General features: G+C 46.5%; 1 protein-coding gene across 2 annotated transcripts in view; it reads left to right on the plus strand.

The window, feature by feature from the left end:
• slain1a (SLAIN family member 1a) overlaps nt 1-27,367 on the plus strand; it is a 112,148-nt gene that overhangs the window by 53,102 nt on the left and 31,679 nt on the right. The window contains exons 3-5 of one of the 2 annotated variants that reach the window (XM_085998534.1): nt 17,493-17,642; nt 23,021-23,170; nt 26,827-27,159. In XM_085998534.1, coding sequence (XP_085854660.1) covers nt 17,493-17,642; nt 23,021-23,170; nt 26,827-27,159 — 633 coding nt within the window. The remainder of the gene's footprint in view (nt 1-17,492; nt 17,643-23,020; nt 23,171-26,826; nt 27,160-27,367) is intronic. The other variant, XM_085998535.1, reaches the window with a different exon arrangement.

Here is a 27,367-nt window from a genome sequence, read left to right on the forward strand (position 1 = left end):
TGAGTTATGTATGTATGTCCACATATATTCCTTTACGTATATGTATGTATGTTTTATATTCCTTTACTAATGTGTATGAATGTATATTTTTAATTATGATTTTCCAATAAGTTACTTTCTCTGAAAGTCATAATTAAATAATACATTCATACACATAAGTAAAGGAATATATACATAACACGCAAAGGAATATATACAGACATACATACTTTCAGAAGCTCCACGATAAGAAATATCTTCCTCTGCAGCCTCTGGAGCAACTGTACCCATGCTTTTTTCATGTGTAAGTTGTAATGACTGGACCTCACTGAAAGCATTAATGAAAGCGGCGAATTATACTGCGCACGTGCTGCCTGTGCAGTCGCACGCGTTCTGCCTCTGAACCCCTTCGTTCAGAGGACAGGAAATGCCGGTTTTCCCCACATGCACTGTGCATGCTGAAAACCGGCATTTCATCCGGCCAGATGCGTAAGTACCCCGACCGTACTAGCGCATTTGGAAGGGAATTACTGGGCCAACATTTTACATGTCAATAAAATAAAAAATTTAACAATTGCACAACTTGCCCCCTCGCATCTGCGACTGAGGGTCCAAGGAGGTGCATTGCGCAAGAGGTCATCATCGTACGTATCCTCACACTGTTCCCTTTGGGGGACTGTATGAAGTGGTGGAAGGATTTATGGCCGTGATTAACGCTCATTCCGTGACCGTAACCATCTTTGAACCAGCCATTAGGGTGGTTAGTCCTATGGCGGGCGGGTTTTACGGGCTCCCACAACCCATCTGAGGGGGGGGGGGGGCCCACCAACACCCACGGACGCAAGCATCCCGCTGGATGTCCACCCAGAATTTAAAGTTGGAGCTCCGACTCCACTTGCCGGGACTGTCTGGAGTGGGGTTCAAAACCCTACTCCTTCTGGCCCAGCAGCGGGGATGCTTACTGCTACGCAAAAGGCCCACTCCGCACAAAAGGTGACACCCATACGTTTCCTGCGCCTTTTCCCTCCCCGTGACTGGAGCCCTATGCTGCCATTTCACGTTGCTAATTGGATTGGGCCTTTGTCATAGCGGTAGGATCCCCGCCGCTGGGCCAGATCAGGGTAGGGTTTCGAACCCCGCTCCAGACAGTCCCGGCAAGTGGAGTCGGCGCTCCGGCTCTAAATTCTGGGTTGACATCCAGTGGGATATTTGCGTCCGTGGGTGTGGGTGGGCCCCCCCCTCCTTGTATAGCTTGTGGGAGCCCGTAAAACCCTCCCGCCATAGGACTAACCGCCCTAATGGCTGGTTCAAAGATGGTTACGGTCACGGAATGAGCGTTAATCATGGCCATAAATCCTTCCACCACTTCATACAGTTCCCCAAAGGGAACAGTGTGAAGACACGTATGACGACGACATTGCTAAATAAATAAATGGAATTTAAAAAATTCTTTTAGGGCTTTTAAAAGTCTTTAAATTGCTTTAATTCTCTTTATTTTGAGTAATCTGAAGTAGTTTTAATGTAAACATTTAAAAAAGTTTATGAAAGTTACCAAAATCTTCAAAAAACTTCCAAAAACCTATTTTAAACTGCTGCTTTGCATGTAAAAATGGTTAGCAGCTTGACAGAAACATTGGGGGCGTGTCCAGTGAAACGGAGACCTCAAGGGGCGTGTCTCACTTGCACTGCACGCTCCTGGGTCCGCGCTGGCTGCACTCCTGGGCGGCGTGACGTCATACGCTGCCCGGGATTCTTCTTCTGGAAACACCAATTCCAGGCGTCCCTGGAGCTGATCGGCAGTAGCGCGGGGTAAGTGTAAATATGGGGCTTGCACGCGCTGCAAGCCCCGTTCTGGAATTTCTGGGCCATAATGTACCATAATGTCAGAGTGAGTTTCTTCATGTCTCTGACAAGTTCAGCCAACCATCTCCGCTGACCTTAAATGGAAATCCTTCATCCCATCCATTGCGAATCCTCCTCGAAGCTCAGTTTCCTCTTTTGTGCCAAATACTTACTTTCTCTCAGCGACTATTAACTTTCTCTGAAGCCCAAGTCTATCTTAAGACTTTAATACAGGAAACTTTCGTTTAACCAGAGGTTAAATGTCCGGAAAGCTCTATCTACCGGCAAAATTCAGGAGCCGTTTCCTATAAGTTTTTTTACTTCTCGTTGCTTTTTTTTTCCAGTCAGGCTCTGCAAGGTCTAGCTGAAGCTGTTGCTTAGCTACAGGGACGCTTTTAAGCTGCGGCCGACTGTTTTGAAGCTGTTGCTAAGCAACAGGGTTTGTTGATTCACATGGAGCTCTAAAGCTCCGTATGTTTTAACATTAGCGCTGGTTTCTACGGCAGTTTTGATGGTACGGCACCAGCTCGGTCCCGTCAGTGCCGGATACCAGAAAGTTTCCTGTATTGCTGTCGGGTTTGGGACTGAGGGTGCTTCTGACACCTCTTACTTTACTGAGCAGGATTTAATTAAAAAGGAGATTGCCTGATGATCATTCCCTTTCTCATCTCTGGCCTCCAATTTCCTCAGTCAAAACCATTGTTCTCTCTCTCTCTCTCTCTCTCTCTCTCTCTCTCTCTCTCTCTCTCTCTCTCTCTCTCTCTCCCCCTCTTGTTCCCCCTCTTGTTCTTCCTAGTCTGCAAATATACCGTCCTACACTCTTCTTCATCCCTGTATTGTCATTGTGCATAATTCTGTTTTAGGAAAAGGCCTGGTTCACTCTATAAAGATGATGATCTGATTTCTGGCACCAACAGCACAGCTGCACATTGGCTGTTAGCTCTCTGTCTTATGGGGCGCTGATGCCTACAGAGCACGTGATAGGCATTGCATCTAACAAGCTGACCTGGCAGCGCATAAGCTGCGTGTAGCCTGTGCAGCAGTTGTGCATCTGGCTCATTAAAACCCCAATTCACAAGCAAATTGGGCAATGCCCCCATAATGCAACTAGAGCACCTGAACTGGCTAAGAATATACAAGGATTGGACACTTGGATAAAGCAGTAGAGGCAAACACCTTGGAATTATTTAAGAAACAATTGAATTCCGCAATGAGCAATTCAGACTCATACAGAATTAACCATTACTTAGTGAACCAAGGTTAGTGAGTTATGGGAAATCAGTGATGTGCCCATTGATATTTCAATACAGTTTACAGTCCCCAGGCTTAAATTGTGCGAGACATCAGTTCTTATTACAATTGCCTTGGGTTTTACCCTGTTTTTCTGCTGTCTAATGTCCAGAAATTCATTAATTAAGATTCCATTCTGTAGTCGAATATGGATGCTTTATAGCATGTTAGTGTAGCCACTGCTGTAATCATTTGTTTGTAATAAATGGTGAGTATGGAAGCTGTGAATTAATTTGCGTTATGTTGAAGGCTTAATGACTGTAGCCTTGTATTTGGGGAACATTAGATACTAGACATTGCAAGTTGCGATGAATACTGTTTACTGTGCTCAAAATGTTTGCTATTTATTGCATTCAAAGAAATTGGAACATTTATGTGGTAAATTTTATGATTCAGTGTTCCTGGTGCAGAGCAGTGGGACCTAGTTTTGATAGACCAATCGTTAGGCTGCTATCAAACACGTGAACCCCGAATTCCCAATCTGTAATCTGGCTGTGCGAAGCTCTGTGCTGAACACACTAAGCACAGAATGTCACATGCCAGAAGTACACATCAGAAAATTGGGCATCTGCTGCCCATGATTTTTCATCTATTTAAATGAATGGATATAAAATTGTGGGTAGCACCCACCCTGTTTTCTGATTTTTGTATACCTGAAACTCTATGCTGGGAGCAGTACTACTGTGACTAAATTCCTGTCCATCAGCTCAGCAGCGACGATGGGGCTGAATAAATTCACTCCTCCTATTGTCGGCTCTGAACTAGCCAGGCCGCCTCGGCCATCTGTATCCCTTTCGGTGACGAGTCACTCTTGACACTGTCTATCCAGCGCTTCCTTGATCATTCTTGTTCCATGTACCTCTGTGTACAGGGCCATGAAAGATATCCCAGCTCTTTGAAACGTGTCCAAGCCATCACAGTCGTCTTTCTTGGATCTTCTGTGTAAGCTATGTTTCTTGTCCATTTTCTTCTTGTATCATTCTTGATTCTTTGCATCCCGGATACTCCCAGTACTCCTCTCAACCAACTCCCTTCTGCTGTTAGTATGTTTTGCTCGTCAACCTTTCTTATGATCCAGCATGCTGATCCGTATAATAATATGGGATAATCGTCGCTTCATAAACGTTTACCTTTTATTTTTACCAAAATATCTTCAGCCTTCCCTATCCTGCTTAATCTTCCAAAAACAAGTCCAGTCCTTCTTTTGATGTCTATTTCACAACTCCCATTCTCTGACACTAACCCAGCAAGGTACACAAACTTATTCAACTGTTTCCCCTCTAACCGTATTGTGTACATCTTCCTGATGCTTCACAATGACATAACTCTTGTCTTTGTGCTAACCTGTAAATCCAAATTGTCTACTCTCCACGTACACCTCATCAGTTGGTCTCTGCAAATCTGTTTTAGATGTTGCTATAAGGTCAGTGTCATCAGCAGATCTGAGATTGTTTAAAATCTTGCCACGTAAGGGTACACCTCCAATATCATCTTTAAGTGCAAGATTCATTACTGCTTCCAGTACTAGATCAAATAAATCAGGCGACAGTGTGCATCCTTGTCTCACCCCAGCTGTTGGTCTAAACCATTCTGTTAGTTTCCTATCTAATCTAACAGTGCTCAGCAATTTGTTACCGATGTTTTCTATCAGTCTGACATTTCTCTGAAATACCATACATCCTCAAGACATGCCATATCACTTCTCGCCAGACACTGTCAAAGGCCTGCTTAAAATCTATGAAGTTGTTGTAACAATGGATGTTGTGTTCTATAAATTTCTCTGACATCTGTCTTGTCACAAACAGTTGCTCTATCCTACTTTGTCCGTCCTGGTCTCAAACCAGCTTGTTCTTCATGCAGTGCCACTTCTACATATCTTTTCATTCTCCTCTGCAGTATGTTTGTAAATACTTACGTGGGTAAACTCAGTAAGCAGAATCCTCTGTAGTGGCTGCATTGACTGGTCTCCTCTCTTTGAAGCTTGGTATTATCACCATACCCCAGGTTTCAGCTACATGTCCTTCACAAATTTTGCTAGGAGGACTAAAGATAAAAATTTATCCTTTACATTTTCAGATATTTTCAGTCCAGTAAGGCCAGCAATTAATTGTTGAAACATTGTACAATGTCATCTTTGATGCTTGGTGGGGGGTGGGTTATTTATAATATGTCATTTTTAACTGATAAATGCCAGATACTATAGTATAGATTTTGCAATGCTGCAGCCACAGCGCAGAGCATCACTGGTGTCAGAAAAGTGGGCCTGATTCGTGGTGCCTATGTTGTGGCAGCAACATTTTCACTCTTTTTTGGATGTTGTACAGCTTGCAAATGGATGCCATGCTGGATAACTCATCTAGAAACCTATATTTCTCCCCCCCCCCCCCCCCCCCCCCCCCCCCCCACCACCGCAGTGCAGCCCCCCACGACACACACAAAATGGGTACGAGTGTTTGTCTGGCTTGGCCTTTAGAAGTTTGCTTCTTTAAAGATGTAATGAAGTTTTGAATGTTTCTTTTCCCCCACTTTATAACTAGCTTCACCTGCATTTTCATTATTGCGTTACTTCCTGTATGCACCTTTTTTTTTTGCACTGTAGAACTTTATTTACCGCTCCTGTTTCTTTAGTAATCTCACTTGTAGTTGCAATTTCACTTCCACTGAGAGTGCACATTTCTTGGTGAGTTCCAGTGGTGCTCCAAGAGTTGGCAGAGGAATTAATAAGGGGACAAGAAAAGATCATGACACCTCAGGCTGTGAGCGCAAATTTGTAAAACCTTTCCTAATTTATGTACCTGTTCTTAACACATTTACAGACCCGGGCAGTCCTACCTGGACATCTCTGATGGGAACTGTCTTTGTTGTTTCCATTGTCACTGAGTTGTACCATACTCTCAAGGCCATGCTGCAGGAAACATCTGCCCTTTGGAATAGCTCTTCCTGTAGAAGTGAATGTCAGTATTGCGCTCAGCTTTTCTGCCGCCAGACTCTTCCTAGCCACCGCAGGTGATGTATGCCCAATCAATCAGGCATCTGTCCACAGATGCATCAAGTAAGAGACTAGCCTGTTTGAAAGAGGCAACCTGTTCATAACGTTTCCTGAAGAAAAATGGCATCAGTCCAACCGGGCAGAGGACCTTTCCTGGGTGGCAAGAGTTTCCAAGATTGCTGGGCTTTGTGCATCACACTCTTGTGGCCATCTGAGGAACGTAAGGCGTCTACAGGTTTAAGTTCCTGGGACAGAATGATTTAACGTGCATCTTTATTTGTCCCATTGTTGAAAGCTTTGAGACATATGTGCTTCTTTACTTGCAATATAACTGCTATAAATGGAAGCTGAGACAAAAGCCTAACTTTACCATTAACTCTAGCCAGCAGGGCATTATGTAAATTCTAGTCACCACAGAACACAATTGTCTGAGTAAATGTTAAGATATTCCAAAGGTTGTGACTTTTGTGACCAGATATGTAGATGTTTCTAGTAAAGGTTAAGAATTGTATCATTTCTCACACTGAACTACGCATGTGGATATTTTCTAACAAAAGGTCATCGACCAGAACCGTTAACTCTGTTCCTCTCTCCACAGATGCTGCCTGACCTGCTGTGTATTTCCAGCATTTTCTGGTTTTGTTTTCAGATTTCCAGCATCCGCAGTACTTTTGGATATTTTCCATATGGGTTGAGGGCTTGTTGCTGCGCATGCCCTGCTTGTTTACTATTATGCCGACACTTGGAACATGTTTCTATTTCAAATATATAGAAACTGCAACCTATTGTCTTAGGACCTAGGAAGCATCAGAACTCTGTGATGCTAGTAGCAGACTAGAATTGTAAGTCAGCAGCAAGAGGCTTGCTTATGTAGCAGGCATGAGTGAAGCGCATTACATACTATCACATCATTGCATTGCCATGGTTACCGTGGGTATTTGAGTGTAAGAAAGAAAGACTTGCATTTATATAGCGCCTTTCACGACCACCGGAAGTCTCAAAGCACTTTACAGCCAATGAAGTACTTTTGAACTGGAGTCATGTGGGAAATGCGGCAGCCAATTTGCGCACAGCAAGCTCCCACAAACAGCAACGTGATAATGACCAGATAATCTGTTTTTGTTATGTTGATTGAGGGATAAATATTGGCCAGGACACCGGGAATAACTCCCCTGCTCTTCTTCGAAATAATGCCATGGTGTGGCGGATCGCCACCTAAACGGGCGCAATCCACTTTTCCGTCCGTGGACAATAAATCGGGCACCTTGCCGTTAAGAAGCATGCTGCCTTTAAGGCATGACAAAGGAGCGGGCGTCGCCCTCAGTGTGTACTCAAAAGCGCGGGTGTCGCCCTCAGTCTGTTTTCGGGTTTAGCAGAGAGAGGAGCTGGGGCAGCCATCTCTCAAGAGAATGTAATAAAAGCCATGTGTTCCTCAGATCGGTTCGGCCTCCATTCGTGTTCCGCGGCAGCCGCAACATTGGTGACCCCGACGCTCGGAACGTATTCCGAGCACTGCAATGGCGGACACGAACGCAGTTTCCGTGAAACTGCCGGAGTTTTGGGAAAACCAGCCCGAAGCCTGGTTCCTCCAAGCTGAGTCCCGATTCCGGCTGTGACACATCACCACAGATGGGACGAAGTATGACTACCTCGTCGCATCACTCGGTAGCTCCACAGTCACGAAGGTCTGGATAGCGCTGCAGAACTCGCCAGAGGAGGGCAAGTATGCACATCTTAAGGCCGTGCTCCTTAAAAAATTTACGACCTCGACATACCAGCGAAACTGCCGCCTCCTCGACCTTCCAGGCCTCGGTGACGCCTCACCGTCAGACCTCCTCTCCCACATGCTCTCACTCACCGACGAGAGCCCACCCGGGTCCCTCTTCCGCACGCTGTTCATTCCGCCAGCTACCTCCCAGCATCCGCCCAGCGATCGTGGCGTCCAGCCTCACGGACCTAGAAGCCCTGGCCGATGAGGCCGACAAGCTGCTGTCCGCTCATTCCAGCTGCGACGTCGCTCCGGACCTGGCAGCCACAGCCTGGGCGCGCCCCTCACCGGCCACCACGCGGCCACAAGGCCCAGCCACGGGGCCTTCGCGCCCCACAAACCCGGGCTACTGTTACTACCACGCACGGTTCGGCGCCAGGGCACAACGGTGCACACCTCCCTGCTCCTTCAAGTCCGCCCCCGTACCAGCCCCCGCGATGGCCGTGGGCCACGCGGGCTCCCTGCTGTACGTCACGGATGACAAAACCGGCCGCCGGTTCCTCTGCGACACTGGAGCTCAGCACAGCACCATCCCAGCCTCCGCCCTCGACATCCAAAAGGGCGAACGAGGACAGGCGCTGGCTGCCGCTAACGGCTCGGACGTACGGCACCCGCACAGTCACCCTCGACCTCGCTGGTCGCCGCTACCGATGGGAGTTCATCACTGCCAAGGTACTCTCCCCTCTCATCGGCGTAGACTTCCTGTGCGCCCACGGCCTACTGTGAGACATCCCTCGAAACCGCCTCGTGGACATGAACACCATGTCCCCCATCCTGGGCGCCATGGCCCCCCCGTCAACCCGCCGACATGACGTCACAGTGCCACGCCCGGGCCACGGATGACTACTCTGCACTCCTGGCCGAATTCCCGGCCCTCACCAACCCGACCTTCTCCGCGGAGGTCGCCAAACACGGGGTGGAACACTTCATCCCCACCACAGGCCCCCCAGTGTACGCCCACGCCCGCAGGCTGGACCCGGCCAAACTGGAGATCGCGCGGACCGAGTTTGCCACTATGGAACAGCTCGGCATCATCCGCCGCTCCAACAGTCCCTGGGCCTCCCCACTCCACATCGCCCCCAAACCAGGCGGGGGTTGGCGCCCCTGCGGGGATTACCACCGCCTCAACGATGCCACCACCCCTGATCGGTACCCCGTGCCGCACATTCAGGACTTCTCGGCTAGACTGGCCGGCCGCTCAGTCTTTTCCAAAGTCGACCTGGTGCGCGGCTACCACCAAGTCCCCGTCCACCCCGCGGACGTCCCCAAGACGGCCGTAATCACCCCCTTCAGGCTTTTCGAGTTCCTGCGGATGCCCTTCGGCCTCAAAAATGCAACCCAGGCATTCCAACGGCTCATGGACTCGGTCCTTCGGGACCTGAAGTTCCTGTTCGTCTACCTGGATGACATCCTGGTAGCCAGTTCCTCCAAGCAGGAACACCTCGAACACCTTCGCATCCTGTTCGGGCGCCTCAGCGACCACGGGCTCATCCTCAGCCCAGCCAAGTGCCAGTTTGGCCTGGACAAGATCGACTTCCTCGGCCACCACATCATCCATGCTGGGGCCATTCCCCTGCCCACCAAGGTGCAGGCCGTCCAGCAATTTCCCCGCCTCACCACCATCAAAGGACTCCAGGAGTTCCTCGGGATGGTGAATTTCTACAACCGCTTCATCCCCAAAGCGGCGTCCCTCATGAGGCCCCTGTATGAAGCCCTCCGGGGCAGGAGCGGCAAGATGGCGGTCGAGTGGACGGCAGACGTATCAGCCGCCTTCAACTCCACCAAGACCGCGCTCGCCGACGCCACCCTGCTCGTGCACCCACGGCCCAATGCCAGAGTAGCGTTCACCACGGACATCCAACACGTCTCTGGCCGAGACAACATGGTAGCCGACTGCCTCTCCCGCCCCGCCATCCACGCCGCACACCTGGCAGTCGACTACGCTCAACTCGCAGCAGACCAGCTCACGGACCCTGATCTCTCCGAACCTACCAGGGCTACGCCTGGCCGACGTCGCCTGCGGCCCGACCGCAGTCACGGTCAAGTGCGACATATCCCTATCTCAACCTCGGCCCTTCGTCCCAGCGTCCTGGCGCCGCCGGGTTTTTGAGATTCTCCACAACCTCTCCCATTCCCGGCGCCCGCGCATCCATCAAATTGGTAGCCAACCGCTTTGTCTGGCGCGGCCTTCGCAAGGATGTGCGTACTTGGGCCAACTCCTGCCTAGCCTGCCAACGGGCCAAGGTGCAGCAACACACGAAAGCACCCCTCGAGGAGTTCACCGTCCCTTCACGTAGATTCGACTACATCCACGTGGACATCGTCGGGCCCCTGCCGCCGTCGCAAGGCCACACGCACTTGCTGACGATCGTCGACCGCACCACGCGCTGGCCCGAGGCAATTCCACTGACCTCTACCACCACCGCCGACATAGCCAGAGCCTTTGTCAGCACCTGGGTCGCACGGTTCGGCGTCCCCTCCGACATGACGTCGGACAGAGGTCCGCAATTTACCTCTGAACTCTGGACCGCCATCGCACGCAATCTCGGGGTGACCATTCACCGCACCACAGCGTACCACCCCCAAGCCAACGGACTGTGTGAGCGGTTCCACAGATCCTTGAAGGCATCTCTTCGAGACAGCCTCCAGGACGGCGCCTGGACCGACCGACTCCCGTGGGTCCTCCTCGGCCTGCGCTCCGCGGTTAAAGAAGACCTCCACGCATCGGCAGCAGAGCTCGTGTACGGCCAGCCGCTGCGCGTACCCGGCGAGTTCCTGCCCACCGCCACGACACCCTGGTCAGCCGACCAGCAACGCCTCACCGGCGCTACAGTTCGCCCCGGTGCCCATTGCCCGGCACGGCGAATCCACCTCACACGTCCCGCTAAGCCTGCACCAGGCACGGTTTGTTTTCGTCCGGCACGATGCCCACCGCGGACCCCTTCAACCCCCGTATGACGGGCCCTACAAAGTGCTACAGGCTGGGGACAAATTTTTCGACCTACAAGTGGGCGACAGGACTGAAAAAGTGTCGGTTGACCGACTCAAGCCAGCACACTCGGAGCCCGGTGAGCAGGTCCCAGTAGCTCGTCCTCCGCCACGCGGCCGACCTGCCCTCAAGCCAGTACACCCGGCTGCTCCACGCCCGGCCGTTCCACGTCCACCGGCGTCCTACAAGAGCCGCTCCGGCCGGCCCATCAGACCGCCGCACCGTCTCGTCCACACCTCCTAAGCGGATTCTGGGGGGAGCTGTGTGGCGGATCGCCACCTAAACGGGCGCAATCCACTTTTCCGTCCGTGGACAATAAATCGGGCACCTTGCCGTTAAGCATGCTGCCTTTAAGGCATGACAAAGGAGCGGGCGTCGCCCTCGGTGTGTACGCAAAAGCGCGGGTATCGCCCTCAGTCTGTTTTCGGGTTTAGCAGAGAGAGGAGCTGGGGCAGCCATCTCTCAAGAGAATGTAATAAAAGCCATGTGTTCCTCAGATCGGTTCGGCCTCCATTCGTGTTCCACGGCAGCCGCAACAATGGGATCTTTTACGTCCACCTGAGAGAGCAGACGGGGCCTCGGTTTAACGTCTCATCCAAAAGACGGCACCTCCGACAGTGCAGCGCTCCCTCAGCACTGCACTGGAGTGTCAGCCTAGTTTTATGTGCTCAAGTCCCTGGAGTGGGACTTGAACCCACAACCTTCGGACTCAAAGGCGAGTGTGCTACCCACTGAGCCACAGCTGACGCATACTGTGCTCAAACTTGAATGCCATCTTTTTCATGTTCATGCTGCACAACTTCAGTGGAGTCTGAGCTTTGAGAAAAAAAACATCAAGGCGCCCAACACGTGCAGCAAGTAAAGGAAAGCGGTGCATGTTTTAAGTCCTGTTATCATTGGTACAAGGGCCAAACAAGCCAGTCAGTATGGGGTGATGTAAATGAATGCTGTGACATACATTGGAATTTGGGAAATTATGTTGCCTCCGGCTCTTGAACTGGAGTCAAAGCAGTGGCTAAGCAGAGACATTTAGCAGAATTGGAGAAGAAATTGGCTTCTCAATTCGATGGTTTTTTGTGCTGAATCTGTGTTAGTGTTGGGAGTAAATTTGGCACAAGACTCAATGCTAGTGACATGAGGAGAAATAGATTAACTGTGTTAAGGTGTGTGTGTGTGTCTCTCTCTCATTGGGGCCACTTTGCGTCAAAAATATTGGGCCAGAAATTCCAGGCCAGAAGCGTGAGTGCGCTCGGGGTACTCACGCTTCTGGCCGTTGGAAATGCCGGCGTTCAGCAGGAACAGCGCATGCGGGGAACGCCGGCATTTCCAGACCTTGAGCGCGTGCGACTGCACAGGCAGCGCTTGCGCAGTGAACTTCGTGGATTTCATTCATGAAATCCGTGAGGGTAAGTCCTCAGAACTTACACTGAAAAAAAGCAAGTGTAAAGTGGTTCATTGGCTGCGGAGGAAGATATATTTTATCGTGGAGCTTTTGAAATGCAATATTTTTGTTTGGGAAAGGGAGGGAAGTTATTTTAAGAAATTTTAAGTAAGTTTTAAAGTTAAAATTTTTTTTTTTTTTTTTTGAAAAGTGTTTTCAGAACGGTAGGTAGAAGGAGCAATTGTGGCTGTGTGAATGGAATGTGAGAATGAGTTATGTATGTATGTCCACATATATTCCTTTACGTATATGTATGTATGTTTTATATTCCTTTACTATGAATGTATGTTTTTAATTATGATTTTCCAATAAGTTACTTTCTCTGAAAGTCATAATTAAATAATACATTCATACACATAAGTAAAGGAATATATACATAACACGCAAAGGAATATATACAGACATACATACTTTCAGAAGCTCCACGATAAGAAATATCTTCCTCCGCAGCCTCTGTAGCAACTGTACCCATGCTTTTTTCATGTGTAAGTTGTAATGACTGGACCTCACTGAAAGCATTAATGAAAGCGGCGAATTATACTGCGCACGCGCTGCATGTGCAGTCACACGCGTTCTGCCTCTGAACCCCTTCGTTCAGAGGACAGGAAATGCCGGTTTTCCCCACATGCACTGTGCATGCTGAAAACCGGCATTTCATCCGACCAGATGCGTAAGTACCCCGACCGTACTAGCGCATTTGGAAGGGAATTATTGGGCCAACATTTTACATGTCAATAAAATAAAAAATTTAACACTTGCACCACTTGCCCCCTCGCACCTGCGACTGAGGGTCCAAGGAGGTGCATTGCGCAAGAGGTCATCATCGGACGTATCCTCACACTGTTCCCTTTGGGGAACTGTATGAAGTGGTGGAAGGATTTATGGCCGTGATTAACGCTCATTCCGTGACCGTAACCATCTTTGAACCAGCCATTAGGGTGGTTAGTCCGATGGCGGGAGGGTTTTACGGGCTCCCACAACCCATCTGAGGGGGGGGGGGGGGCGGCCACCAACACCCACGGACGCAAGTATCCCGCTGGATGTCCACCCAGAATTTAAAGTTGGAGCTCCGACTCCACTTGCCGGGACTGTCTGGAGTGGGGTTCAAAACCCTACTCCTTCTGGCCCAGCGGCGGGGATGCTTACTGCTACGCAAAAGGCCCACTCCGCACAAAAGGTGACACCCATACGTTTCCTGCGCCTTTTCCCTCCCCGTGACTGGAGCCCTATGCTGCCATTTCACGTTGCTAATCGGATTGGGCCTTTGTCATAGCGGTAGGATCCCTGCCGCTGTGCCAGATCAGGGTAGGGTTTTGAACCCCGCTCCAGACAGTCCCGGCAAGTGGAGTCGGAGCTCCGGCTCTAAATTCTGGGTTGACATCCAGTGGGATATTTGCGTCCGTGGGTGTGGGTGGCCCCCCCTCCTTGTATAGCGTGTGGGAGCCCGTAAAACCCTCCCGCCATAGGACTAACCGCCCTAATGGCTGGTTCAAAGATGGTTACGGTCACGGAATGAGCGTTAATCACGGCCATAAATCCTTCCACCACTTCATACAGTTCCCCAAAGGGAACAGTGTGAAGACACGTATGACGACGACATTGCTAAATAAATAAATGGAATTTAAAAAATTCTTTTAGGGCTTTTAAAAGTCTTTAAATTGCTTTAATTCTCTTTAAAACTACTTCAGATTACTCAAAATAATGTAAACATTTTAAAAAGTTTATGAAAGTTACCAAAATCTTCAAAAAACTTCCAAAAACCTATTTAAACTGCTGCTTTGCATGTAAAAAAGCAAAGCAGCTTGACAGAAACATTGGGGGCGTGTCCAGTGAAACTGAGACCTCAAGGGGCGTGTCTCACTTACACTGCACGCTCCTGGGTCCGCGCTGGCTGCGCTCCTGGGCGGCGTGACGTCATACGCTGCCCGGGATTCTTGCTTCAGTTTCTGGAAGTGCAGGCGTCCCTGGAGCTGATCGGCAGGAGCGCGGGGTAAGTGCAAATACGGGGCTTGCACGCGCTGCAAGCCCCGTTCTGGAATTTCTGGCCCATTAATGCTTTGTTAGAGCATAATAATTGGAGTATTGTATAAGTAAGCACAAGAGAAAATTGAATAGTCTTGTTCGGCACAACTGTCGCGTTTCAGGATCTGGACCCCTAAATCCCGCTGCTCCAACACAGCTCCTCGTGTCTCACCATTAAGAAAATACTCTGATTACCCTTTCTTGGATCCACAGTGGGTGACCTCGCACTTCCCCACATTCAACCCCATCTGTCACAGTTTTGCTCACTCAGTGTAAATCATCCAAATGGGAAACAGTCTCTTCACTTTCCACTTGGTGTGGGGGTGGGGCACCGGAGGATTGACGTGCCGGGCGACCAATGGCGGGAAGGTGGGGCAGGGCAGTTGCGGCGGGAGTTTTCTTTGTGCCTATTTTTACGTTTAAAAAAAATAAAAACTGCCACATCTTGTCTTTTTCTGACTTAATTTTATATTTTAAATTGTCCAGTGACTAATTGCATAGATTACATAGAATATACAGTGCAGAAACAGGCCATTCGGCCCAACCAGTCCATGCCAGTGTTTATGCTCCTCCCATCCTTCCTTATCTAACTCTATCAGCATAACCCTCTACTCCCTTTTCTCTCATCTGTTTATCTAGCGTCCGCTTAAATGCATCTAAACTATTCTTATGCACGTGGCTGGGCATCACTAGCAAGATTTACCCATGGTCTTTATATTAGATAGCTGACTGCAGTTTAGTGATGCAGACACAATTGCAGAGTGATGTGGTAATCTTGGCATAATAATTGCAGTTGTGGAGGCTGTCACTATGGTTACTGCAGTAAAATACAGCTGACTTTTAAACAAAGCTATTATAGTGATATTACAAAAATGCAGAATGTAGGACACAGCTTTCTGTGTATGTGCTGGGGTATAATGGATTTGGGGGGAAAGCACTGCTGCAATTTCTGGGTCATCTATTTTTGTTGCAATCTCAAGTCGAGATTTATACATGTGGTAATTGTCTTGTTACGTTCTGCACAGTTACTGCTTACACTGCAGATGTAAGAATCATTTAATTTGGCAAGGTTCAATTCTCTTCCTACAGAAATACATTAAATTCTTTCAGCAATCAAACCTGCCTTATCTACCAGTAGCTTTTGTGAGTTATTATACCTATGTACCTTTAAAACTGCTTTGGTCGTCATTAGATTCTTGTATCTCTGTCATGTGACTCCTGCACCTTGGTTCCTGATGTAATGCTCTATATGCTATGCATGACACACTCCCTGTAACGTGAATCTTGTCTTAACTCACACATTGCTTGCGTTCCAAAGCTCCTGTTGTAATTAGAATGGAGTGTTGCATGCAGCAAGACCTGGATGACATTCAGACTTGGGCTGATAAGTGGCAAGTAATATTCACACCACACAAGTGCCAGGCAATGATTATCTCCAACAATAGAGAGCCTAACCACCGCCCCTTGACATTCACCGGCATTACCATCGCCGAATCCCCCACCACCAACATCCTGGGCGGGGGGGGTCACCATTGACCAGAAACTTAACTGGACCAACCAATAAATACTGTGGCTGCAAGAGCAGGTCAGAGGCTGGGTATTCTGCGGCGAGTGACTCACCTCCCGGACTGTCGAAGTTTCGACTGTTCAATAAGACTCTGTGAAACAAAGTGATCGTCAAAGGCAGACTTTATTTAATTACTTGCTAGCAAGGGGAGCTTCACGTAGGCAAGGGCTATCGTGACTTCTCTGCCTATCCTTCGAGCTAGTCTCTTCACAGGCCCTCTGGTACCCTTATTTCTTTCTTTCTGTGTCTATCCTTCAGGCTAATCCCTTCACACTACACACACATATATGTGTGGATATATATATATATCTATGCTGATGCACTTCTACACGACTCCCCAGAATCTTCCTTTTTTTATTAAAGGGTGAAAATCTGAGGGAATTTTCTGGGAGTTGGGGACATTTTCTAGGAATTCTCTTTGTTTTAAAAAATAAAATGGTAAAATCGCAGGGGGTTGAGGATGATGGAAGGGCGAGGGTTAAAGTGTCTCAGTTTAAAAAAAAAAAAAAAAAATCTTGGTTGGGGGGGGTGGTGTTTGCAGGAGAATGAATTTTTGTTTTAAAAAAGAAAAACTGAGGAAATCTTTGCACATTTGTGGTCCTGGTTATATAAGGATAGATTTGCTTTGTTGGCGGTACTAGTGAGGACATCATTGAGGGCCATCGAAAGATTAGGCCTACACTTGCGAATAGACAAAGCCTGGCATTTTCCAGCTGGACTGTGTTGATGTTATAGGAGGCTCTTCTACTGGTGAAAGCCTCACTAAGGGTTTAAAAATGATTTACATTAATTTAATTAGTTGCTCCCCGTGACTTCCTGAGAATTGCCCAACAAAATATGCTAATAGCATTGTATGCCCGCCTGAAGTGGATGTATTTGAGAAGTCACTGCTTGACCTTTTGACAACTGGGCGGGCAGGAGGGAAATGGGACAGGAACCTGGACACCTCCTGATTTCAGGCAGGATTGTAGAGGAAAATTCAGCCCTTGCTCCCTACTTCTCTAATTCAAAGTTGCTTAATTCGAATGGTCCGCTCTGCCGCTCACCTTGGCCTAGGGAGAGGACAAATCGTTCTGGGTGCTGATTCCCCGATCAGCATCCGGTGACTCTCGCAGCAAAGTGTGCATGGTTTGATATTGGGTAACGACGGGATCGGGCTCCGCTGTGATGCCCTTGCTGTTGAATAGCCTGTGGACGCTCATTTGGACAAGATATTGGATGGTGACAAGCACCTCAGTCAGTGCTTTCAGGAGTAGTTGAGAGAAAGTAAGTGATAAAAGCATTTCATCCTCTCCATGTAGAAGGAAGCTCCAGCCTGGCATATTCGGAAGCCTGGTGTTCATCGTCACTTTTCCAAGAATAAATTTGAATATTGAGTTTTGTTGAATTTATAAATTATTGGTAAATATATAAAACTTCATTGTGTCACCCTGGATCTTAGAGTTGGAAACCATGTGCTTATAGTTGGCTGCTGGCATTGAATATAATACTGCATGAAGCTACTCCATGCTGTAATGTATAGACATTATTGTTTTTTTTAAGTTAACGCTTCAAGCAGAGCTTTGTCAAATCTAATTCTGTGTCTTTGCTTCTTTCCCTCAAAAGCCAATCGATGGAAAAGCCTCTTTTCGAGTTCATACACTTCTGGCCTTCCATGTAGCCCGTTTGCAAGATATAGTCCATATACCAATGGGTTTAGTTCTCAAAGCCTCTACAAACCTGTTACTAAACAATTACTAATCCCTGAAAGAACAGGTAGAGTATAAAACTGGAACAGCTTGAATATGTTTGTTGCTATTAATGTGAGCATTGCACATGTACTGCTACCTGCATGCACCGCTTAACATAATTCTATGAAGGAAAACCTGGGTAATCTGTGAAAAATCTCGTCTGTTTGGATTAAGATTTCGGTAACAAAAAAGTGAAATTTGAAGAATATCTTCTCTAGAGATACTCGCGATGACGAAGCACCATAGAAAGATATTCGGTAGTGATGATAAGGTTAATGTCCTTGTTTCTAAGATTTTTCCTGAGGGAAAACTACTTCAGATATGCACGGTCTTGAATGTGTTAAATTGGCTTTGATTATAACCATTGTGGATGTTGCTACTACTGTAGGCATAGCAGCCAATTTAATTACTGCCACGTTCCTCCCCCACTCCCTAAAATAGCGACTTTAAAGAGCTCCTTCTGTTATTTTTTTCCAGCATTTTCTGGGCAGGTATCTGATCAGCAAGGACACAGTGTGAGAAATTGAAGCTAAATGAATTCACGTTGGGGAATACTAACACAATGCATTTGTCTGAAATCCCCTCACTCATTCATCTGAAATGTCTTTGTCCACTATTTTAGGCGAGGCATTAACCCATTTATTTATGTTGAATAGGCTAGAATAGCAGAGGAAAGATGTTCAGATAAAAACCCTTGAAGTGCTCGTATGCCGTTATCCCACAAAGTAATTTCAAGGCCTAAGCTTGCTATACTTTACACCCGATTTAATAATTACCATTATCTGAACTGAAGATGATACTTGCTGTTTGTATTGAAAATGTTGCTGACTCTCACCAGTGTCGTTTTACACTCGTGTTTTGTTTTCTGGCTGACTTGAGTTTTTTTTTATTGAGAGACTTTGGTAAAGGGCCAAAGCTTATACTGTACAGCACCACAAAAATTTGAAGAGAGTAGGGGATAAGAAGATGAATAAGAATCGGTGGTTAAATGATATTAAACTTGGGTTTAAAAAGCCTATAGATTGTAAGATAAGAGTTGACGGAGGTAAGGAGTTCCACAGTTTGAAGTCCTTGGAAAGAATAGGGCTGATTTTTCTCTGTCCTCCCAAATATCATCTGAAGAAGGATGCAATGCAGAGAACAAATGAGCACTAATCCTTTGCTGCCATTCTACTCCTGAGTTGTACGATACCCAAATTTCCTACCTGGCTTTTCTGGTGTTTGCACCTGACGATGTTTGGTGTTCATGTGAATGAAACGTAGAGACCTCTGCCTTCAGGATTACCCTAATAGCATTGAATGCAGATCAGGAGCAAACTGTCCCCAGGAAAATCTGCTGCGACTGCTTCTAGAACTGCCATTTCAGTGCCATCTGTCTTCAGGGTATTGTCAAAAAAAAGGTCTTTTTGGCTTTTTGAATAAAAATGTTTCTGCTGCTTCTGTACTTGTTGCAGAATATTTTAGATTTAGTGATGAGGGCCATGTTCAGTATAGTGCCACCCTCTCCCCTGTTGCAATGTGACTCATTTAGAGACAAGCGAGGGGATACAACCACAAGTCCCCTTGTTACCTGTTGAAGTCATTCACCTATGCCTCTCCTGAATCACGAACAATTCTTTTCCTACCACAGTGTAGGAATCCCTGCTCCCCTTGATCTTACACCTGTTCTGCGCCACCTAGAATAAATAGAGACTCCCAATAAAGCCAGCACCTTCCTCCTATTCCTGCACCATCATTCTTCATTCCTACACTTGCTTTCCCTGCTCCTCCACCTACTACTTGGCACCGCTGTGCTGCCCTTTAACCATCTCCCACCAAAACAGACTGTAGGGGCATGTGGACTCCTGCTTGGAGTACTGCTGCCATCCCAGCCATGGCACAGCAGCACTTGTTCACAGGGGCACAATCCTTATACACAAAGACCACCAATATGCAAATTACAGCATCTGGTGCACACAGATTAAATTACAAACTTGTCACAATTCATCAAAATATGGTACTATAAAATACTGCTGCATTATCTTTATTAAAAAAAAGATTTTCATGGGCCATTTATTTTACTTGCCCCTTTAATAATGCTGCTGCCTTTAAGGCTCGGGCAGCATCAGGACTTAATCTGGGGATCGTCATAGTACCAATAGAGCATCTCCAGCAGTGTCCGATATCTGCCCCATGATAACCAGGTCCAGCAGGAAATCCTACAGCTAATCTTCCGTGAGCATAGTGCACTTCTTGTACACTGCGCCAGCATTGCTTTCACTCAATGCCTGGAATGGAAGATCAGCCCTAATGCGTTCGCTTAGGAGATCGTACAATGATTGTTCTCCTTAGAGCAGAGATGGTTAAGGGGAGATTTGATTTGAGGTGTTCAAAATCTCGAAGGGTTTTGATAGAGTAAATAAGGAGAAACTGTTTCCACTGGTAGAAGGGTCAGTAACCAGAGGAAACAGATTTGCAGTAATTGACATAGAGATGAGGAGAATTTGTTTTACGCAATGAGTTATGATCTGGAATGTGCTGCCTGAAAGGGCGGTGGAAGCAGATTCAATAGTAACTTTCAAAAAGGGAATTGGATAAATACTTGAAGGGGATAAAATTGCAGGGCTATGGGGAAAGAGCGATGGGTTGAATGGTCTCCTTCTGTGCTGTAAGATTCTATTCTATGAACCTCTCTTTCAACACATTGTGGGCGCAGGGAGGAGAAAAGAGCATGTAGAATGTACTTGAGTTTAAGAGGAATAAGAGAGGAAAATTCAAAGGAGTAATGATCATATTATTGATAAAATGAGCAAGGAAGATTAAGAAGAAATAGTTGGAGAGTAAAGGAGCGCTGTACTTCACCAAAAATTCAAAACTACAACAAAAATCTATTAATCATTATACTTCTCCATGCTGTGGCTAATTTGCTTCAAACTGCTTCAAAATCTGTCAACAGCAGGAAGGGCTTTTCAATAAACCAGTCATGTATTATGTGAGTTCGACATCTCCAGCAGCTTGAAGAGTTAATCCAATCCAGAACGGTTGAGATAGCAAAGGCCTTTTGTGGCAACTTGGTAGGTTAGTACATAAACCTTCCTTCTCCAGTGAGGTGTCAAGAGGCATTGGGAAGGCGGTGCACCAGACACAACACTGGCTAAAGATTTTCCCCTGATCTACAAGTGTGCAGCATTGTTGATGGTGACTACAGAACTCATAAAGCATATACATAAATCTGCAGAACCAGATGACCCAGTGCAGCCAGCCATTCTGCAGACTTCAGTGCAGTGGGGCTGGATTCAACCAGTAATAATCTTATCAATGATGACCACACGTCAAGCAGAAAAAAATCAAGATGAGCTCCTGGATACTCCTGTATGATTGATTGATACAGGTCCGAGCAAAACAGAAGTTTCAGTGTCGACTGTTAATCATGCTGCTTCTATTCTGTCGAGAACAGCTAATAATAACTTTACTTTACCTCCACACAGACATGGGACGAAGCTTTCCACTTTGGCAGGGTGGTAAAATTGAAATAAATGGAAAAGAAAAGTGGGTGGGGCGTATAACGGGCGGCCAAACCAAAACGCCAGTTTTACTACCCTGCCAAAGCTGAAAGTTCATCCCGTGGAATTTTGCAGTATGATTACTTCGGTTTTCCTTTCACCTTGTTACTCACATCTACATTTCCCCCCCCCCACACATCATATGATTCCAAACTGAAGTGTAACTTTTGCTTGGCTTTGTGCATTGACTTCTAATAGGTCTTAAAGGTTTTCATAGTTTTTTTTGTTCAAACAAATAAGGTTAGAAGTTACTTTTGGCAATATTGATGGACAAACATGCAGCAGGCTTGAATGGTATTTCTTTGTCTGCTATTTTAATGCCAGTGATAACCCATCTATTTTACATGTGAAATGCTTTTCTCTTAAAATAGAGGACAGAGGAATGTCAAATGAACATCTTAAATGTTAATCGCGGTTACGGTAATGGCCCAGAATTTGCAGTCCTTTCGCCTTTGAAACCATCCGCAGCTTGAGGATTTAGCACGAGCGCAGACTAACGCGAAAATCCTGAAGTTGCGGTCAGTCATTCGCTGCTCCTCCACAGGCTGCGTTTTGATTGGCTGCTTAAACAGCTTGTTGACGTCACAGCAGCTATTTGCTGGCAGTCCCCATTCACCTCCGTTGATTTCAATTACGCGTCAGTAAACCTGAAATTCTCGACACTGAGATCACGAGATCTTTGTGCGAAGCTTACCATGGGGTCAGCTTCGCCGCTGACCGCAGGTTCCGGGCCAGTATCTAATGAATATGTAGAGGCCTGTTCATGCATGAAAACTTGGGTTTCATTTTTTAACCTATAAAAAGACTAAGGGTGCATTTATATTCCAGCTACTAGTGTGAAGCTGATAGTTGATTCATTTATACTGCCTACTTCCAATTGTAATTCTCTTGCCCAGGAGGGAATTCTCCCCTGGCATTTTTATATATGTGCAAAATCTCTTTCCTTTCACACTAAGCACTTTCAGAGCTAGTTTTGATGGCATACTGGAGTTATGCTCGCTGCGGCTTCAAACCCAAGCAGTGTGAGGCTGCCTTTAAGGAGCAGATCACCCCTGGCGATGAAGATTTAGTGCCCAGCAACACTGCAGTTGCAGTACAAAGGCCAAGGAAGCATCTTGAGACATCATTCACCAAAGTGGCAATTTTGAGAATAGGATTTCAGCTACAGAACTAAATTTACATTTTAGTTTTGTTTCTCTGCACCCGCCCCCCAACACCCCCCAATTATATCTCGCATTGTTTTTGACTAAAACAAATCATCTATGACCAAGCCTGTGTTGGTGCATTTACATGGTGGCCATTAGGAGATGTGCAAGAGAGGTGTGGAATGGCTCATTTTAAAATTATTGTTCAGCTTTGCTCACTGTTCTGGCTGAGATCAGTAGTTCCATTGTTGTGATAACCCATGTCTGCTATTTTGGAGTACAGTATATCTCTAATACGTCACACCATGAGGCCTGCAGTGACTTTAAAATACATTAAATTACACAAAATCAAGGACCCGGAAAACTGAAACAAGCCACTGTCCCTTCGTGGTGTCTAGAGACTCGGAAAGATTCATTGTCCCAGAGGGGGGAGAAAAACAAGAAGTGTTTTTAATCAACTTCCACAATCCATAGTGCATTAATGGAGGCTTTTTTCTCAGTGCCTCTGGGCCTAGTGCTGGCTTCATCTTTTATATTACTAATTTCCTCGTTTCTCTGGCAGGTAGAACATGTCATTTTTATTGAGATTTTTCCTCTTGCATCAGTTTTAAAAAGGGGTTTAGAACCAAATCTTCTTATAGTTAGGAGGTTTTTTTAGTTAAGTCTAATCACCCATAAAATAGTTACACCTGTTTTTTGTTTACATGTGTTTACAGGTTATGTAAGTAGAAATCTTCCACTCAGCCCACAGTCATCAGTCGACAGTGAACTAAGCACTTCTGAGCTGGATGATGAATCCATCTCCATGGGTTATAAACTACAGGACTTGACGGATGTCCAGATCATGGCAAGACTTCAAGAGGAAAGTAAGTGTGTTTATTAACTAAGGATACAATGAAACATGGCTCACATTAGCAAGTAAATATTGTGCCAAAGCACAGGAAACTCTCGATTTACCAGCAAAATTCAGGAGTAGGTTCAGGTAAGTTTTACTTCATATTAGTGGCCGTTCCTGGATCTGTGGCCGTGTAACCGGGGTTCCTGCACCTGTTGCTGTGCAACAGGGATGCCTGGATCTGTGGCCAGGGCTCCTGCACCTGTTGCTATGCAACAGGGATGCCTGGATCTGTGGTCATGTATGGGGCTCTCGTACCTTTTACTATACCTCTCTGTAATCTGGACTTTTTGATAAACCGGCACCACGCTGGTCCCATCGGTGCTGGATAAAAAAGAGTTTCCTGTATGTTAGCAACATTAGCAGGTACAATGTCCAAATAATTTTCTTGGGTTGTAACTTGACTCCATTACACAGGTCGGGTCACGGATGAGCAACAATAATGGATTTCTCCTGCATTGTTCGTTCAATAAAGCTCACCATGGAGCATGCTCGAGAATGTCTAATGTTCTCCACAGATCTCGGTCTTAAACTTCTCTGGCTAAACTCTGCCAGATTAAGCTCCAAATTATTTAGACTGCTAGTTTATTTTTCCAGGCATAATTCAAATTAGGAGCGAAAAGATCATTCCTTAGTATAGTCCCTGCAGTGCTCCATCCGGTTCTTCGTTAAAAAAAAACTTTAAAAAAATCTTTTGCTTTTAGCTAGAAACCTGAAAAAAGCAATTGCTCCGTAGTGGTGATTACAGCTCAAGCTAACACTGCTGAATCAATTAGAATAGTGTTTGTTAATTTTCATTTTAATTAAGCAGTTGTGATATACAGTCTACTCTTAATTCAAAGTCACAATTCAAATTATCTGATGATTTAATTTATTTTAGCACCAAACTCCCACTTGGCTGTGTTTACATTGCTTAATTCAAATTACTGGCTATTTCAATTTTATCTCACAAAACGTGATTTTTGAATTCAAAGGAGTAGACTGTGGTAGCTTTTTTTTTCAGATGACCTTATTAAAGCATACTGTGCTACCATTCCTGTAAATGAGTGCCTGCAGAACCAATGCTGCATTTCATATTACATCCCCCCGCCCCCCCCACACCCCCCCAGGTCTCCTAACAGCTATTTGTAATTTTCTCCAGTATGTTCCGTAAGTGCTTGGTAGGTCATGGTATTGGGTCTATCAGATTTCTGCTTCTGCGACTGCTTATCTCTGTTCAAAGTAACCCTGTGGGGATTGTCTCATAATCCTGGACTTTGCCAGAATAAACCTCTCGCTGTAAGATCAGTTATTGGCTAGAGAGAAAATTGATCTTAAACTAGATTTTTTAATTATTTGTTTGAGATGTGGGTGTTGCTGGCAAGGCCAGCATTTATTGCCCATCCCTAATTGCCCTCGAGAAGGTGGTGATGAGCCGATGCCTTGAACCGCTACGGTCCATGTGGTGAAGGTACTCCCACAGTGCAGTTAGGGAGGGAGTTCCAGGATTTTGACCCAGCAACGATGAAGGATCGGCGATATACTTCTAAATCAGGATGGTGTGTGACTTGGAGGGGAACTTGGAGGTGGTGGTGTTCCCATGCGCCTGCTGCCCTTGTCCTTCTAGGTGGAAGAGGTCGTGGGTTTGGAAGGTGCTGCCGGAGAAGCCTTGGCGAGTTGCTGCAGTGCATCTTGTAGATGGTACACACTGCAGCCACGGTTCGCCGGTGGTGGAGGGAGTGAATGTTTAAGGTGGTGGATGGGGTGCCAATCAAGCGGACTGCTTTGTCCTGGATGGTGTCGAGCTTCTTGAGTGTTGTTGGAGCTGCAGTCATCCAGGCAAGTAGAGGGTATTCCATCACACTCCTTACTTGTGCCTTGCAGATGGTGAAAAGGCTTTGGGGAGTCGGGAGGTGAGACACTCGCCGCAGAATACCTAGCCTCTGACCTGCTCTTGTTGCCACTGTATTTATGTGGCTGGTCCAGTTAAGTTTCTGGTCAATGGTGACCCCCCCCCCCCAGGATGTTGATGGTGGGGGATTCGGCGATGGTAATGCCGTTGAATGTCATGGGGCGATGGTTGGACTCTCGCTTGTTGGAGATAGTCATTGCCTGGCACTTCTGTGGCGTGAATGTTACCTGCCACTTACCAGCCCAAGCCTGAATGTCGTCCAGGTCTTGTTGCATGTGGGCATGGACTGCTTCATTATCTGAGGGGTTGTGAATGGAACTGAACACTGAGCAAACATCCCCATTTCTGACCTTATATTGGAGGGAAGGTCATTGATGAAGCAGCTGAAGATGGTTGGGCTTAGGACACTGCCCTGAGGAACTCCAGCAGCGATGTCCTGGGGCTATGATGATTGACCTTCAACCACCACAAGTATCTTCCTTTGTGCTAGGTATGACTCCAGCCTGTGGAGCATTTTCCCTCCGATTCCCATTGACTTCAGTTTTGCTAGGGCTCCTTGATGCCACACTCTTATCAAACGCTGCTTTGATATCAAGGGCAGTCACTCTCCCCTCACCTCTGGAATTCAGCTCCTTTGTTCATGTTTGGACTAAGGCTGTAATGAGGTCGGGAGCCAAGTGGTCTTGGCGGAACCCAAACTGGGCATCAGTGAGCAGGTTATTGGTGAGTAAGTGCCACTTGATAGCACTGTCGATGACCCCTTCCATCACTTTGCTGATGATTGAGAGTAGACTGATGGGGAGGTAACTGGCCGGGTTGGATTTGTCCTGCTTTTTGTGGACAGGACATACCTGGGCAATTTTCCACATTGTCGGATAGATGCCAGTGTTTGCCCAGGTTGTTCACCAGAATATTGTATATTGACATGTCACTCTCTGTCCGCAAGTATCAGTTAATTGTTTCATAAATACAGTCTGATTCTCTCTTTCTTAAAAGAAGCCCAGTCATAATTTCACTATTTTCATCACTGATTTAATCAGCTAGAAAATTCAATCTTACTATTTTGTAACTATGCACTTTTAAAGTAATACATAACACAAAGTTTGGTATACATGAGGTAAAGAAGTGCCTTTCATGACCTCATGAAGTACTTTTGAAGTGTAGTCACTGTTGCAATATAGGAAACACGGCAGCCAATTTGCGCACAGCAAAGTACCACAAATAGTAATGTGATAATGACCAGATAATCTGTTTTTTACTGATGTTGGTTGAGGGATAACTATTGGCCAGGACACCAGGACGAACTCTTCTTCAGAATAGTGCCTTGGGATATTTTACGTCCACCTGAGAGGGTAGACAGGGGTCTCGGTTTAACATCTCATCCGAAAGACGGCACCTCTGACTGCACTGGGAGTGTCAGCCTAGATCTTGTGCACAAGTCTCTGGAATGGTATTTGAACCCACAACCTTCTGACCCAGAGTGCCATCAACTGAGCCATGGCTGACACCCGAGTTATGTTAGTTACTGAATAAAGTGCATTTTTTACGATCATGCACTGAGCAGTTTGTTCGCATTTTATGAACTGTTTTGCAGGTTCTCTTTTAGTACTGCATGCAGTGTATCAGGACTTGGTCTTTAAAATGGATACCTTTATGTTAATTCATAACATGGGAGCGTCTCCTCACTGCAGCAAACTGCTTCCTAACTCTCTCTGCATTTCTTTCCTGATCTCTAGGTCTACGACAAGATTATGCTTCCACTTCAACAACTATCTCTCAACGCAGCTCTAGTGCATCATTATATTCGGTAAAGCGAGGGACAGGCAGTGACCAGGAGTACGACTGCTGCAGTCTGGAAGATGAAGAGGAATTCGACCAACTTCCTCCACAGCCTCGACTCACCAGATGCTCGCCACCATTACGAAGTATGCCACATTCACAGACTTTTGCCAGCATTAGAGAATGCAGAAGAGGCCCTGCCCCTCCTTCCTACTTGCATTCCAGTGGTTATCCATCCTATTACTCACAGGGTCACACATCTGATCAACATCAGTACCGAACAAGTGCAGGTAAATTTCTAAAGGTTGGCACTGAAGTGCTGCTTATTGAATTTATATTTTTAGTCCGAATCAAGGTGAAGATGTCTGATTTTTGGATACTTTTGTCATTCAGAGTCATCATCCAGCCACCCCCAGATCAGGTATAACATGGGTCAGATGCAGAGTAAAACCTGCCTATTATGGCCTGAACAATATGCCTTTTAATCTTTAACTATGA

The sequence above is a fragment of the Somniosus microcephalus genome, chromosome 10, assembly GCF_052327205.1.
Source record: "Somniosus microcephalus isolate GS21.2 chromosome 10, FLI_Smic_1.0, whole genome shotgun sequence".
Lineage (NCBI taxonomy): Eukaryota > Metazoa > Chordata > Chondrichthyes > Squaliformes > Somniosidae > Somniosus > Somniosus microcephalus.